Source organism: Fusarium verticillioides, chromosome 2 (assembly GCF_000149555.1).
Source record: "Fusarium verticillioides 7600 chromosome 2, whole genome shotgun sequence".
Taxonomy (NCBI): Eukaryota; Fungi; Ascomycota; class Sordariomycetes; order Hypocreales; family Nectriaceae; genus Fusarium; species Fusarium verticillioides.
Genome location: NC_031676.1, coordinates 1634195 through 1650417, shown reverse-complemented (window position 1 = coordinate 1650417; position 16223 = coordinate 1634195). Strand labels below are relative to the sequence as shown.

Below are 16223 nucleotides of genomic sequence, written 5' to 3'. Positions count from 1 at the left end.
CCGGGGGCGGAGGCAGCACCGGGAGGGGGGAGAAAGGCGGCACCAGCAGTATAGGCCGGAGGGGCCTGTTGAACAGCGAGGCCCAATCCGGGCAGCACGTAGGTTCAGAGGCAAAGCAGCATCCGCCACAGCGAAGGGGGCGGAGGGGAGGGTTGATTCGCTAGAATGTGCCACCACCAGGCACCACAGCGAAACGGGGCTTGGAGCGGCCGCTCCCGCTCTAACAACGGACATTGAGCACGAACGTGCCCGGGATTTTTGCACTGAATATTTGGTTGTTATTTGGTCTCTTTCCCTAAGTATAAGAAGCAGACCTACCAGGCGATACACAGGAACCACGGCCCCCAAAACCAAGCAGCAAGAAGCCAGGTGAAAATAGTACCTATGCTTATCGACGGAGCAGGTTGAATGAGTATATGATGCACTAATGAAGCATGTTAAATGTGTGTGTGGGCTGCATCGAAGAAGCAGGGTAATTGCTTATGCTATGTCGACGACAGGATAAGTGTGTATGCTGTATCGGCAATGCTGTGTATGCTCTATCGACAAAACGGTGTATAATGTGTGTGCTGTATCGATGAAGCAGGGTAAAAGTGTGCGTATGCTGTCTCGTTGAAGCTGAGTAAATGTGTATATGTTGTATCGACTCAGCAGTAAATCTTACATGCAGTATGGGAGAAGCAGGGCAAATGTGTATATGTTGTATTGATTGCGCTGCGTAAATATGTGCGTGATGCCAATATCCTGCTGTCGTTACTCTTTCCCAATCTCCTCATGAGAGTGCATTAGGAAGGCGTTAGGAATAAGCAACATCCTCCCATAAGCACCTAGGTAGATTAGGAAAGAGCAATACTAGCATCACTAAAGAAAGAAAGATCGAAGTGACTAGCAAGTCATTACCTTAAACAAGCATGGCACCGAGATAAACCTCTCATTAATGATTACCAAGATTCTCAGTACAAGAAGTAATGCAAGATAATACTTCAAGTTCCAGAGGTCCAACATCAGATATCGAATAGTAATGTGATACTCTCTATTGCGAACTGAAGGTCAACGTCGTCATATTAAACAGAACATCGCCACACATTTGGATTGATCAACGTTTAGTAATAATGCCACCAAAAAGCATACTGACCATGCCCTGGGTAGGGCTGATCGTATGGTTACGGGAGATTACATGTCAGTCAGGCTGTGATTTGTTCCAATTTACTACGAGATATAATGTATATCATGTTTACGCAACTTATGTGAGGCAAATATTTTGTGATAAGCATGAGTACTGCCACCATGGCTATTGCATTTAAAGTGATTGCACAAGAGGACCCAGTACACAAGATGCAGGGTCCGACGATTGATGACAATGTCATCTTCAGCTTGGCACGTCCTGGAAGCCTTTCTGTCACTGACGATACTCTTTTCGTTCAGTTGCCTGTCCATACCACTCGAATGTAAAGTCGGTGGATGGCGCACTGCCAGAGCGGTTAAGATAGGTGCTCCAAGTGCAGTTTGAGTCCAGATTAACGCGGAGTACAAACGAAAAGAAACGAGCTGTGTTGAGAAACTCGGAATAAAACAATATCCCCGTTAAACGGCTTTATATGATAGTGTTCAAGAATGAAACGGTCAGTCAAAGGGGTACGAGATCCGAAGAAAGATTGCCCATGTCGTTTTTACAAATATGACGGGTATTTTACGTGACAGGTACCCGATATGTATGCCATTTAATATGAAATATCTGCGTACGCCGCATTTACCTTTGCTGATGCCTTGCGTCGCTTCACATCACGGTCAATACAGAGCACCTTTGTGGCTTGTGGAAGTGAGGGTATATATTCATATTACTCCTTGCAGGAGATGGTCTATCTGCGTTTATACATACATAATGTTCCATGACTAGTAACTCGCTAGCTGAAACAAACATAATGCCTCTGGGGCTGGAATCATAACACAACATTGACTGGCAGGAGATTCTCCTACATCATCAAACCGCCAAAGAGAGCAGCAATGGCACCGCTCATAAGACCCCATTGGATCTGTCCTCGAGCCTCAATACCAGCGTTACCGCTCTCGGTTGCTGAAGCGCTGGCAGCAGTTCCGCTCTCTGTAGCAGTGGCGGTAGCGGTACCAGAGGCAGAACCTGAGGCGCTTCCTGTCTCAGCGGCGCCAAACTTACCACCTCCGGTAGATTTGGGGGCAGAGCTATCTTCAGAGTCGGCGGCGGCCTTGGCGTAGTTGTCAAAGCTCTTAGCACCGCTGGTACTATTCGTTTGTTAGCATATGTAATGTTGTTTACAAGATAGTTCAACTTACGGAGCATTGATCGCTCCTACCATTCCTCCTTGACAATGTCCCTGGACAGCGCAGTAGTACCAGATGGGATCCTCAGTCTTGACCTCGATGGTGAAGACCTTGTCGCTGACCTTGGTCTTGACATTCTGGTCACCGCTGAAGAAGGCAGTGCTGTTGATGGGCTCACAGGGCTTGGCGAAGCTGCTCTGGGCAACGGAGTGGAAGCCTTCATAGAAATGGAACTCTACCGTGTCTCCAACCTTGGCGGAGGTCTGAGCAGGAGTGAAGTTTAGACCATTCTCTCCGACCTTGACGACGTGGACGGCAGCAGAGACGGCGCTGGCGGAAAGGGCCAAAAGCTTGATGGGAGAGGGCATTTTGGTGATTTTTGATGGTGGTAGGGTGCAGGTTGGTCCTGAGGTGGTCACGTGATGGTGGTGGTCGTGATGGGTTTGGAACTGTTTTGTTTGAACGGGTTGGATGTTTGTTGTGTTTACAAGTGTGAGTGTGAATGTGCAAGTGTTTGTTGATGATACAATCCCATTCTTGGTAGTTCATCCCTCCTCTTTATAGTCATTCCAACTGATGCCAATTATATGAAGTCAGGTCGAGGTCGAGTTTAACTTCGTCCCCTATCGGCCTCGCTGTAAGGTCCTCGAGGGTCGTCTGCTAACCTAAAACCAGGATGAAGCACAGGGGCGGCCGCCCTACCCCAAACATCCATTTAGCAAGCTAGGCGGGACAACAAATAGTGAGTGGCTGTGTCTCAGTCTCGGCATATGCATACAGATTCAGGTGCTGTGCTAGCTATGCTACATAGGTTTCCAGCGGCTCCGTATCGTCGCGGACAGTTTGATACCCCCGAACCAGAATTGGTTTCGTTTAGTGTTTTCTGTTTGACCTTTCTCCTCGAAACTCTCTGAGCGCTAGATCAAACCGGGTTCCAGACCGAGCCGAGACTCCCTGTGTAGCAAGCCATGTTGAAGCTCGATAATTCGGCATTTTGGTGCCGACTGAGAGCCCGCACTCTGGAACGCCCTGGCTGGCTTACACGTTTCACTTGTGCGCCAATGGAGGTAAGCCACTGCCGTGATATCCAACATTGTATTGGGCATTGAACGAGGCTACAAGTATGCTGACGTTGAAATGTATTCATATATCTCACTGTAAGCTTTGGGGTGCGGGATACTTGGCCCGAATTGTCCGTTGTGTATAACGTTAAGCGCTGGTCCTTTTTGGTTCATCGAATACGAATCCCACATTCTCGCCGATTTTAAGACAAGCATAGTCGCAATTCAGATCTGAACGGTCGAACTACCGAAGCTAGCAGCACCCCAGGCATCTCTAGCGCTCGGTTCGCCTAGTATAATGCGGTTAATGCTATCGATGTTCTCAAAGGCGAGGCCTCCGAGAAGGTATGTGTTCTCTCGTGTCAGACTCAGGATATGTAACCGTAGCTTAGAGACATTGTAAGTTTGTGACTGTGGTGACGCGGATACGAGTCTTGTTGGCCCTTGGCTCGAAACGGCTGGTAACATCTCGACTAGCATGGCATGTCACTGCAGCTTCTCCGATAGTATTGTCTTGATACAATGTTGCTATGGCATGTTGCCTGATTGCACACTTCCGCAGCACAACAATTCCATGACAATTTACACAATGAACGCCGAGACCCGCGAAAATACTACTGCAGCTTTCTTGAATACGACTGCAAGTTTCGGTGAAGACTGTCAGAAGCTCCATGTAGTATTCTCGTCGGATACCTCGCGTTCCATGATGCTGATCGAGGTCTTACCCTAAAGACATCATTATCAATCAACAAACCGGTTGGCATTTCCAGGCCCACTGCTATCCTCGGGCATGAATTCTCGATGTAGAAGCTATAGGACTTATACTTCACGCTTGTCATCGCTTGACATCGTAGAACACGTGGTGAGTCTCGCGAGGCTCTAGGGAAATATTTGATCTTATGGGCCTGCGCCACGATCGACACGTAGGTCCTCAGGTTTGTAATGTGTTGGTAAATCTCAGCTAAGTCGTTACCACTGGCGCGGTTCAAGCTTCTCGAACAACGATAGTAGGCGGATGCTCTATTCAACCGAGTCGCAGGCTTAAATGCCCAATTGAGGCAATGGCCAAGGCCAACTCGAACTCAAAGCAGATGAAGCTCTCCACACGCAGCCGAGCTGTCACGGCTCAGCACCTTCCGAAATGCTAGCAGCGCCGAGTAGGTAGCAGTCACGTGGAGCTACCCATAGCTCCCGTTGGCCTAGCAACCTGAGGTAGTCAACAGCGCACGGGCCACTCCAAAAATTCTGTATATAACCTCGAGCTGCTTCTCTTCTTCTGCTCTTCTTTTCCTTTCTTCTTCATACTTACCTTGCTTGGAGTTTCCTCGCTCATGAATGAGGAACCTCAGTGTGTGACGGCCTGCATTGCACATCGCGGAGTCGTCCGCACTTCATTGTCCTTCGGGGCCATGAGAGGCGTAATTTTTGATTTAGAACCCATCTTTCATTGTGTGCTCGGCTTCATGCTGGGTCATGAAGAAGGATTTAAATAGAAATGGTGACCATGTCTATGCGCTGCGAGGGTTTTGTACACTGGGTGGCAGCAGGCAAACATGCCTCGAACGGTCTCGGCGATAATTTTCTAACGCATCTATGTACGACCACGTAGGTCCTAGGCTCATTCAGGCGGTTGTGACTTTGGCTTCTAATCCTTACATGCGCGTAGGAGATTCAATCAGCAATATGCTGATGCTAGTTGGACCTAATCCCGAAAAGATACCCGCTGTAGTCTCAGGACCGTCGAAGGGATCTGGCTGGCAAATTGCGAGGACGCGCTTGTGGGCGCGAAACGCGGCGGCAACGCAACTTTGCGTACTGATGTCACGAATAGATGAGTGTTATGTTTAATGGAAGTTGTGTTCATATTAACTCAAATCGTAATCCTACACTCCGTCGTGATAGTCCCAGGTAATTGTATCCTTCCTCAACTCCCAAAGTTATCTTGATATCGTTGTGCTCTTTACTGCTTCTTCCACTGTCCAGCGTTCTCTACACCCTTGGAGATGCTGTCGAGTCCGCCCTGAACGCCAGTTCCCAAATTGCCGATTCCGTCTCCGAGAGGACGGCCAGCGTCGCCAGTCGCGGAGGTTACGGTGTCGCCCAGACCTCTCGTTGCGGCTCCGGTGACTCCCCCAACTGTGCGACCCAAGCCGCCGACAGTATTGCCAACGGTACTGGTGAGGAAGTTAAGACCTCCTCCGACCGTTTCGCCGACGTTGCCGGCTGGGTTGCTGTTCTTGTTGCTGTTGTTGTTCATGATAGTAAATTTGGTGTTATAATGGTGTGGTGTTTGTGTCTTGAGATTTGTTTTGAGGCTTGATATCTTGTAGGTAGCAGATGAATAACACTAGAATCAGTGGAAAGAAGCCACTCTTAAATATATCTCCTCTTCCCATCGGAATCCTAACAATATCTTGTCCTGTAAATCATCAGCCAGACTGCATCACCGAATGACGTCAATCGGCCGTTCATTGGATCAACATCTAACCACACCAGCCACACCACACCTCTAAAATGACGTCCCTCGACACATAATTACGCATTCCGGTGTTTGAGATGCATGCAGAGGTGTCCGCCTCAGTGATGTTATAGGGCAGAAGAGCATCGCTAGCAGGCATGCCCCGACAATTGCCGTGGTGAGTTTATGTCATGATCTGGACCTTTGGACCCTTGAAAGGTCGGAGATATTCCCTTTGTGGCGCATCTGTCCGTTAGCTGTCAGACTGTGAGGCTGTGACTGGTCGAGCAAGAGAGTCGCGACTGATATTGTGCAGGTTTCGATGCGCACCTTGAGATCTCTGTGCGATGCGAGATGCTGAGTTGCATCGTCATGGCGACAAGATCTTGGAGGGCCATGACGTTGGACACGCACGCATGAGCACCATGTGAATAGATGTGTAATGTCATAGGAAGATGTGGAAAAATCAACATGGGCATGACCATCATTCCCGGCTTTTAATTATGCTGTTCTAATAAAACTCAACTGAACCAAGGAATGCGCTACCTAACCAATGTTGAACTCGTCTGCCGCGGAATTCATCAGCATCATACTCTTCTTCCTGATAATGTTCTGGTTTTGCCGCTCATCTCCAGCTGCCTGTTCTGTATTCTTCTCGACACCCTTATTCGTCCGCTTCTTAGTCTTCCTCTCCACACCTGCGCCGATGCCCCCAGGTGCCTCTCTCAGACCGTAGCTCTTTGCCGTGTGTCCCAAGTGTAATTCTGAAATGTCAAAGTGCTTTCTCTCCTCCTTGGTATGCGTAGCATATGCCCTGATGTGGGACTTGAAGCCGTTTCGAGCAAGCTCTAGTCGCTTGGTGTCCGTTAGGAGACGTTGCTCGATATGTAGCTGAAGGGCTTCCGCCTTGTCGTGGAAGGACTGTCCATCCTCCGGTTTCGCAGACGTCTCGACCGGGAATTCGAGTTTCGTCATCATTCCCTTCTGGAGAATAGAGTCGTAGGATTGCGGTGTTGGTGGCGTTGACGCTTTTAGGAGTTCGATATATCCTTCTTCGGTTCCGGGTAGCAGGAATAATAAAGCATCACCGGGTCGACCAGCACGAGCAGTACGACCAACACGATGGATATGATCGGCGAAACTGAACGCAGGGTCGTACTCGATGACCAGATCGACCGACGGAATATCAAGACCACGCGAGGAAACATCGGTGGTGATCAAAAGAGAGGGAGACTTGCAAGCTGAGAACGATCGCAATGTAGCTGTACGAATGGGCTGCGACAAAGATCCGTGCATCCTGTGTAGAACAACTTCGGGGCTTGCTGGTGAAGTGATGTATGCTGCTTTTGCCACTGTCTTCGAAACCGACTCTGCATCCTTAGAGCCTGCGACAGGTGCCTCATTATTGTTGGGGTCTCGCAAGAGTTCGTAATGGAAGTCGACAGAGTCGGCACATGATATGAATATAATCGCCTTCATGGTCTTTCCACGCCGAGAAAATGTCGCCTTGAGATACGAGATGAGAGTGACGAGTCGCAGCTTGGCCGGGACAACAGAGTAGTACTGGTGAAGCTGTGCGGGCGCCTTCATTTCCGTCTTTTCCACATCAAGCTCCATCTCCTCCTTCTTTGCTGCCAGGAATGTCGCATCCGCCAAACTCATCTCTCCCAGCTTCTGTACGTTCATCTTCATTGTCGCTGAGCACAGCACCGTGACTCTTCGTTCGGGAAGGGCCGTGAGTGGTGTTCCATCGGTTAGTTTGTTGGATACGTCGACTGCCTTGATAGCCGTGATGACCTTCTTCAAGTCGTCCTCGAAACCCAGATCCATGAGTCGATCACCTTCATCGAGAATCAACCATCGAACTGTGCTGAGGCTAAGCGCCTTTGTATTGTCGATATGATCAGCAAGTCGTCCAGGAGTAGCAACCAGAAAATTGACACCCTTCCGTATGCGAGCCTTTTCCGCCTTCTTAGATTCTCCTCCGGTAATTGCTGTCGATACAAGCCATGGGAACGGTCGGATGAGCTTCTCTAGAACTGTGTGAACCTGTTTTGCAAGTTCGCGAGTAGGTGCAACGATGATGGCAAAAGCGCCAGAATCTCGATGAATCTGAGCCTTCCCCTTTTCGCTGAGAAGTAGAACACGATGTAAGATAGGTAAGAGGTATGCCAGAGTCTTTCCTGAACCAGTTTCGGCTTGCACGAAGGCATCAGAGCTGCTCGTTAACATGTGCGGAATCACCTTGTTCTGAATAGCCGTGGGTCGCTCCAGGTTCATCTTGCCAAGCTCATCAACAAGTCGGGCAGAAATCGTCAGTGTGCCAAAGTTCGCAACATCTGATAAAGGCGCATTGGTTGCTTCGGGAGCCGTCCATTCTGCCTGCTTCTCCTCCTCCTCTGTCGTCTGTGCGGGATTGAATGAGAAGAGTCGTGAGATGACTTGTCTAGATTTGCGATCTGACTGTTGGTTGCGAGGCTGGCCTGAGCCTCCGTGGCCATCGTTATCTCTGATCTTCGGTCGCGAACCATGTCTGCTGGATGCTTTGTAGTCGAAGGATTGATCCCCTCCTCCATCATCTGTTCTTTGGCGTTTTGACGACCTGCCCTCATCGAATCCGTCTCCAGAAGGTTTGGCTTGTGGTGTTTTCCCGGAAGCTATCCTTGCCGACTTCTCTGCTTGCTTCCTGTCACGCCATCGACCACCCTTAAACTTGACCTGGGGCTTAATTGGACCTGAGCCCAGGTCAAAATTCAAAAGCATTCCATCGTCAGCCATGATTGCGATGTTGGTGTTGATATCGAGGGTTCACATGGGCCATTAGATTCTCGATGCAATGCGCAAGAAAAAAAAAAGAGTGGAGTATCTTATCTTATCCAGATCTTATCGATAAACCCATGGATGTGGTCTAGACTCTTAGACCTCAACAGTTCTGCCCTGGCTGGCTTCATCGTTACAGGTTGACATGGCCAGCCAAAAAAGATAAAGAAGCTCCTTCGTATATCCGAAGCAAAGGTGTCATGGCGGAAACTGAGAACTGTCTCATGACCACTAAGATCGGGAATCTAGACATTTCAGGGCACTCTGGGCGATGCACATCGAAAAGTCCCGGGTTTATGCTGTCAAATGACCGACAGCCCCTTGAGTCATCTCAAATTCCCCGAGATTCCCCAAGAGGAAGAGATCGATACGAAATGATGCAGAGAGTTTAATGAGGCGCGACGAGGCATATTCTCGATCCCGCAGAATCGCGAATTCGGTCCGCGTCAGCAAAGGGAGGCCTTGCGAATGCCAATACTGCAACGGTCGTACTCCTTCATGTGATACGCATCGCAATCTTAATCTACGGAAGCACAAACCCTTTGGTAAGTCAGTGCTACGTCAGGTATGCGCAAACCGCAGGGCATCGAGGGATGTAGTTACACGTCAACTACGAATGCCACTGACCTGGCTTGCCTATCTACCAGTATGTCATTGAGGTTAAGGTAGTTCGGAGTAAAACATCTCCTTCCATAAGCCGCTCGTAACTTTGCTCCGTTGTGCCGGAGGTGATCAGCATTTTGCATCCCGCCCCGGAGACGGTCATAGATTGATAAGCGATAGCCTATTGATAGCCGGGCGAACCATCGGATGGTACTCCAACCTCCAAATCTCCAAATCGCTACCTCGAGGGCGGATATTCATGGAATTAAAAGCGAAAATGCCGGGCATGTGCTTACACCCGATCGGACTCGGCTATTAACCCGTCATCTTAGGCGAGACCTGAAGGATGACAAGCGAAAAGCCAGGGGATTTTCAGCCATAATCCATAGTGATCCGTGGTATCCGTTGTAAACGGGTATTTTTCGTTGATAGTGATCCTGTGACGGACCAAAATTGCAGCCCTGTGGCAGGACAGTTCTGCCACTCCTCCTCCTGACTTTAGATGGCTGGGAACAAGTCAGGGACGGAACTTTGTATCATAGGCCAGTGTGTTTATTGAAGAATATTTATCATTATTTGAGGAATGGTTGTCCTTTTATGATGGCCCTTATGACGAGATGCTTCTATAATAGATAGTCTCTGGTGATAATATTCCAAGTGAAGCAAAGCCAGAGCTTGATGGTTCTTTCACATTCCTCATGAGAGTGGGACTAACAGGATGCTCGCTGACATTGCCACACTACGGATACAATGACCATCATGAACAAAATGCTTATTGTTCTGACAGAGAGGCTGTGGCTAGGGCAAACGGAACCCTGACGGAGTTGCACTACTTGCCCCGGCAGAGACTCCGGTGAGACTTTGGGGCGTAAGTAATTTGGGTATAATACAGTACTTTTGGTGCCTTTCTTGAAAGGGTGCTCTCCGTTTCATTCTGTTGCAGCACTGTAGCAGCTGACAGCTGGTATTTTCACACAGCCTGGTTGAGCTTACAAGCTTTCGCCACACCTTGTGTAGACCCCACCAAACTCTCAATTTCGTGATGTTTCTTTGTGGTGTAACGACACTAAAATTCCTGAACCAAAATTTCAACAATATCTATAACCGAGGATATGGCCAAATTTTTACGTTTGACATCAGTAATTCCACTATCATGAATGGTTCTTTGCTGAGATCCACCTTCACAATGCCCTGTCCATCAAGACAATGATAGAAGTAAAGCTGAATAAAACTGAAATACCCTTGTTAAAAGCCCTTGGAAGGCTAGCACTCAGACAAGTGTCCTCTGGCGGGACATCTGGCAGCGACCCGACAGGCTGGACGTGGAGTTCCGGCTTCTCCCACCAAGTCTCAACGCTAACGGGAGAAGGAAGACTTCGACCAATAGAAACTCATTAAACCAACGTCCAAGACAGGGAGGACTGGACAAAAAGCACCGGTTTGTTCTCGCCCTGGCCACCATTAGAGATCGAAGAGTTGGTGGCTGATTAGTCAATGACTCTCGAGACCCTTGGCCGTCGATGATGGATGCAGGTTCTGAGAATTCTGGTCTAGAAAACGGTTCCGCTCCTCGCTAAAATCGTCAGATCAAGGGTCGCGTGCGAAGAAGGGTCCGTCAATGCGGATGCACTTTTTTAATTTTTAATTTTTAATTTATAAAATAGTAGAAACTAAGAAAATGGCTGCAGATAAATATGTGTGTTGTAGTTCAGATATGAATGATATGATTTGTGTTGTTCTGATGATCCTCCACAGAAAAAGCGATTGATGAGATCAACGAAATTAAAAAAATACCACTATAAAAAGCAAGGAATAAAAATCTGTCGTGATCGGACGAGAGGGAGTTTCCAGAATTCGATGAAAGCTGATTGGTCGAGACGAGCCAATATCAAGCTCTTCCAACAGGTTCTCCAAACGCCAGGACCAAGTGGTCTTGGTGCTCGCAGCGCTGAATGTTCTGCTCATAGATGGATACATTATGCGAGCGGTGGGAATTCAAGCATCTATGGTTTCTAGGATCAATGATCGGTGTGAATGCGCGTGTAATAGACTAAGCAGTATGAATCGTTGCCACATGCATTAGATCCCCCCGCAAACAAAATGGTTGCATTCTTCTGTCTGCCTGTCTGTCTGTCTGTCACTCACTTGTTCACCTGAAGCTCAACTCGTCACCTGGAGACTTTGCCTCCGGAGGTTCTAGGGAGCTTCAGTGAGTAAGAGAAAAAGAGACGGGACGGGATGGGATGGAGATAACTTTGTTTACAGGCCCAAGCCTTGAGTCATTCCAGAACCTGCTTCTGTCCGATGGAGTCCAGGCACCCACAAGCTGGAAGACACACTTTAACCCCTGTCGACACCCACAGAAGAGCCACTGCGGAGTCTGAACAGGCCGCATCCAACAACGACCCGAACTCCGCGCCCCGACAAGGCCGCTATGGCCGCGCAGCCATCATTCATCAATGGTACTTGCAGCTACAGAGGTGTCCAAGTACTTTGTAGCGATAACAGACCGTGGAGGAAGCTCCTTCAGTGGATAGTTGACCGTAACAGCTCCGTTGTGAGGGCTCCAGCGAGTGTTTCCCCACACTGACTCTTGTAAGCTGCCTCTTGACGCATACATTTTTCTACGTAACTGGGCAACTTTGACAGTAAAAGTGTCGCCAAGGTATCCACTCCACTGCACCTCAGGCAAAGAGAAAAAAAGGCAGCCACTCCCCCGACCCTAAGGCCCGGGCTCATGTCGAATATTCACCCTCGTCTTCCATCCCATCCATCCTGACACCCGAGGACAAGACAACCAACCCCAGACGACTTAATTTTTTTTTTCCTCGTCTCTTTTTTTCTCGATCTGATCTCTTCCCATTTCTTCACATCTTCCTTCCCCTTTCATAATTATTCTATCAATCTGGTCTGCGCGTTTGTTTGACGGCGTCCTTGCTGTCAAATGAACCTGCAATTGATATTTCCTCTTTTTTTCTAATGTAAGTGCCACCTCGAACTCCATTGTCGCGTTTTTGTTGGTCCACTACACACCACTGTTCCTCCACGCCTCCCCAGATCGCATGGCCCGACACATATCTCATAATCGTTCCACTGCACTCCATGTTTGGCATTGCTCAGGCACAATACCAATGGCAGTTGGGTATACTTGAGACGCATCATGATCACTCCCTCATTGTTCTTGTTGCTGACATGGAGGTTTTATAGTCTCCTCTCTTCCCCCCTGGGTGGTTTCTAAATGCCCACATACTCTAGCCTTTACTCGAATTTCGTCCGTCAAGGATCAACATTCGCAAAGTCTATCACAACACACGGTTACGCTCAATCCGTTGTTGCTGCCGCTCACCCTCACGTCCTCAACTCTCAGAACCGACCTAGCTTTGTACGACGAAAGACCAACCGACTTGGTCGCTTCTCTAACCTTCAGCTTCATTCTGCCTTCCACACTGAGCGCACAGCATCTTCGGGCCTTCCGTCCGTTGAGCATCGCCCTGCCCAGAACCATGGAGGTCTAGACGCGTACTTCGAGGCCCTGCAGCACCAGCAGGCCACCGGTGAAATCGATTCTGAATGGACCCAATTCGACTTTCAGAAGAGCATTGAATGGAAGCCAACTCCTGCTTCCATTCTGACCAAGGACCAGGGACTTTCTAAAGATGTTCTCGAGGAGGCCTTGATTGAGGATGCTGAGGTCAAATCGAACCTGTCGATCGAGGATCAGGCAGCCCTTGCGCATATCGATGCTGCGCTCGAGAGGGAGATCGAGGTACGGAGCTTACAGGAAGCAGCTGAGAATGCTGCTTCTGAAGGACGACCCTTGTCTAGTCTTGGCTTCAAGTCACGATCCCCAGTGATTTCAAGGTCCCAAACTCCAGCAAGTGTCGCTCGCAGCTTCACTCCTACTGTGGACCCTCAGTCCCTGACTTATGCCGACCATCTTCACAAGCTCGCTGAGAATGGCCGATATGTTGAAATCCCCGCAGTCTTTGAGGCAATGCTGGCGACTGGCGTGCAGCCTATCGCCGGTGCCTACAATGCTCTCCTCCTGTCGGCTATCCATATCCCTATGAAGAAGATCGAGATTGTATCAAAGGCTCTCGACGTTTATGCCGACATGCTTAGGCGAAAGGTCTCGCCAGATGCCGAGACTTTCAACATTCTCGTTGGGCTTCTGGCATCCCGATGCCTCGAGGTCGCGGAGCTGAAGGCTGCCTTGGAGGCCAAGCGAGTTCGGTTTGGTGGCATGGACCAGGTTGGCCAATTCATGCTTGCGTCTCACGAACTCGAGCATGCCATTCTTTGCGAGGACGACCGTCTCGATCTCGCAATTCAGTTGTTCGACACTTCAGTCAACACTGATGCCGCCAACTTCACCGCCGAGACTTACCACCAGCTTATTACGGCCTGTGCCAAAGACGGACGCGTCGATGACATGCTGCGTCTTTACGAGCACATGGAGGGAAGCCAAATCATCCCTTATGCTGCTTTGTTTCCCACCATGATCACTGCTTTCGCCTCGTCCGGAGATCTGGTCAGTGCTGTTGAATGCTACAACGAATACCGCAACCTTGCCATTGCCCACGACGATGGAGAGACTACTCTCAATGATCGACTCGATGCTGAGGTTTATGCCGCGGTTATCAATGCCTACGTGGTCACTGATAAGATTGAAGGCGCCATGAAGTTCTTTCAGAAGATTGTCGACCAATATGGTGTCCGTGCTGCTGATATTAAGGATGCTCTGATTACCACCGGTTTCGTCAAGGGTTTAATCACCCGTGGTATCTACCAGGAGGCTTTGGAATGGGCTCGATCCGTCGCGGATGAAGCTCGTGCCAAGGCCATGAGTGAGATTGCAACTATTGCTGCCGACAAGGGTGATACAGACACCGCTGTCGCAGCCTACAGTGCCATGCCTCCTTACGCGGACGATTTGATCACTCCCGCCACCGCTCTCCTCGCTATGAATGTCCGTCAGACCGATGTTGTTGGTGCCTCCAAGTACTGGCAAGTTCTATGCAACCCCGGTGTGCAGGTGGATCTTACTTTCATTGAGCCTACAGCCATGTATGCCGTGGCCATGATTGGCTCTGGCCGAGTTGCCGAGGGACTGGCACAGTCCGAGATGATGTTCCAGCGTATTCGTGCCTCTGTTTCTCAGACTCAACCTCATCTTGTCGAGGAGGTCGATGAGGGAGTCGAATTCGTCACTCGATTTATGGAGACTCGTGGCATCCCCGATCCCCGCGAGATTGCTTCTCAAGTTGCCAGCTTCCAGCCTATGACCGCTTCTTATCTGTCGACTCCTGCAGTTTCCACCTTCGAGGATACCTACGATCCTTACGCCAGCAACACCGACTTCAAGGGATCCTCCCTTATTGCGGACGATCTTGAGGGTAACCATGGCCGCAAGGGACCTCGTCTTAGTGAGGCACTGAACCGATTCCGCAACATTCGACGTGCTGGCCGACATCCTCGCTACATTACCTATGCTAAGCTTATTTCTGCTGCTGCTCGGGATGGCAAGTTCGATCTCTGCCATGACATTCTCAGCATGGCTCGCACTGATATGCCTATCATGCCCCAGTATGCTGTTGTTCGCTATGGATGGTCTAGCATTCTTGATGCCATGGTCGGCGCTTGTTTGACCGTGGGCAACCGTGGGCGAGCTGAGCAATTTCACCAGGAGCTGTTGGAAATCGGCGCCAGCCCTTCTGCCAACACTTTCGGTCTCTACATCACCACGCTCAAGGATTCGACTAAGACTTTTGACGAGGCTTCCGAGGCTGTCCGTATCTTTCACCGGGCGAAGGCTGAAGGTGTCGAACCCAGCTCATTCTTGTATAACGCTCTCATTGGTAAGCTCGGAAAGGCTCGCCGCATCGACGACTGCCTTTTCTACTTTGCTGAGATGAGAGCTCTTGGAATCAAACCTACATCGGTCACCTATGGTACCATTGTCAATGCACTCTGCCGAGTCAGTGATGAAAAGTTTGCCGAAACACTGTTTGATGAGATGGAGGCGATGCCCAACTACAAGGCTCGTCCTGCACCTTACAACAGTATGATGCAATTCTTCCTGACCACAAAGCGAGATAAGACAAAGGTTTTGGCTTACTACGAACGCATGAAGGCCAAGGGCATTGCCCCTACCGCCCATACCTATAAGCTTCTGGTCGATACTCACGCTACCCTTGATCCTGTTGACATGGACGCTGCCGAGGAGGTTCTTGGTATGATTCGTGCCTCTGGTCAACGCGTCGAACCTGTTCACTATGCTTCCCTCATTCACGCCAGGGGATGTGTTCTCCACGACATGGCAGGTGCCATGAAGATGTTCGATTCTGTTGTCAAGGAGTCTCTTGTCCCCATCAGTGCCAGCTTGTATCAGGCTCTGTTTGAGGCCATGGTTGCCAACCACCAGGTTGCTGCTTCTGAGCCTGTGCTTGCTCACATGCGAAGCAAAGGCGTGGAACTAACCCCTTACATTGCCAACACCTTGATCCATGGCTGGGCTGCTGAGAAGAAGATTGAGAAAGCTCAAGGTATCTATGATACTGTTGGCCGAGAGAAGCGCGAGCCTAGCACATACGAGGCTATGACCCGAGCTTATCTAGCTGTTGAGCAGCGAGAGGAGGCCAAGGGTGTTGTCGGTGAGATGCTCACCCGCGGCTATCCCAGTGCTGTCGTCAACAAGGTCCTGGAGCTTCTTGGTGGAGGACATGATGTTTCGGAGTAGACGACTGTTACGACGTGGGATTCGTGATGAGAGTGTGGTAATGTTCTTTTAATGTTGGCGTAATTTGTTTGATACCCTATTGTACTGGTTGAAAGGCGGGATTGGGTTGGTTTGGCTGGGTTGGGCTGGTTGTCTTTATACAGGGACGGCATTTTGACGAAATGTCAGACTCGAGAGGTTTTGGATCTTCTCGGGCCCTGGAAAGGGACGGCGTTTGGGAATCAAAACGGGACTTGCGTGGAGC

At 49.6% G+C, this 16223-nt stretch overlaps 5 protein-coding genes across 5 annotated transcripts; 2 read left to right on the top strand and 3 right to left on the bottom strand.

The window, feature by feature from the left end:
- Positions 1-1808: 1808 nt before the first annotated feature.
- On the bottom strand, positions 1809-2882 carry FVEG_06359 (hypothetical protein). The gene is made up of 2 exons (XM_018894713.1): positions 2311-2882; positions 1809-2259 (listed from the first exon to the last, which is right to left on the bottom strand). Exons 1-2 carry the CDS (start codon positions 2664-2666, stop codon positions 1974-1976), a joined length of 642 nt encoding a protein of 213 aa, XP_018751835.1. The 5' UTR covers positions 2667-2882; the 3' UTR covers positions 1809-1973.
- Positions 2883-3266: 384 nt separating this feature from the next.
- On the top strand, positions 3267-4089 carry FVEG_06358 (hypothetical protein; the record flags this gene model as incomplete). Its single annotated transcript, XM_018894712.1, has 3 exons — positions 3267-3365; positions 3654-3704; positions 3922-4089. 3 exons carry the CDS (start codon positions 3267-3269, stop codon positions 4087-4089), a joined length of 318 nt encoding a protein of 105 aa, XP_018751834.1.
- Positions 4090-5139: 1050 nt separating this feature from the next.
- Positions 5140-6030, bottom strand: FVEG_06357 (hypothetical protein). Its single transcript, XM_018894711.1, has one exon. It carries the CDS (start codon positions 5614-5616, stop codon positions 5320-5322), a length of 297 nt encoding a protein of 98 aa, XP_018751833.1. The 5' UTR covers positions 5617-6030; the 3' UTR covers positions 5140-5319.
- Positions 6031-6251: 221 nt separating this feature from the next.
- Positions 6252-9617, bottom strand: FVEG_06356 (ATP-dependent RNA helicase DBP7). The gene is made up of 2 exons (XM_018894710.1): positions 9265-9617; positions 6252-9160 (listed from the first exon to the last, which is right to left on the bottom strand). Exon 2 carries the CDS (start codon positions 8593-8595, stop codon positions 6364-6366), a length of 2232 nt encoding a protein of 743 aa, XP_018751832.1. The 5' UTR covers positions 8596-9160; positions 9265-9617; the 3' UTR covers positions 6252-6363.
- A 2284-nt stretch (positions 9618-11901) lies between these two features.
- On the top strand, positions 11902-15979 carry FVEG_06355 (hypothetical protein; the record flags this gene model as incomplete). Its single annotated transcript, XM_018894709.1, has 2 exons — positions 11902-12221; positions 12448-15979. Exon 2 carries the CDS (start codon positions 12479-12481, stop codon positions 15977-15979), a length of 3501 nt encoding a protein of 1166 aa, XP_018751831.1. The 5' UTR covers positions 11902-12221; positions 12448-12478.
- Between the last annotated feature and the right edge of the window lie 244 nt (positions 15980-16223).

Bases quoted from the DNA above. Each gene is read 5' to 3' on its own strand.
- FVEG_06356 (XM_018894710.1), bottom strand. From the start codon at position 8,595: ATGGCTGACGATGGAATGCTTTTGAATTTTGACCTGGGCTCAGGTCCA.
- FVEG_06357 (XM_018894711.1), bottom strand. From the start codon at position 5,616: ATGAACAACAACAGCAACAAGAACAGCAACCCAGCCGGCAACGTCGGC.
- FVEG_06359 (XM_018894713.1), bottom strand. From the start codon at position 2,666: ATGCCCTCTCCCATCAAGCTTTTGGCCCTTTCCGCCAGCGCCGTCTCT. The intron at 2,260-2,310 runs GTAAGTTGAACT...ACAAACGAATAG, and splicing joins GTAGGAGCGATCAATGCTCC to TACCAGCGGTGCTAAGAGCT.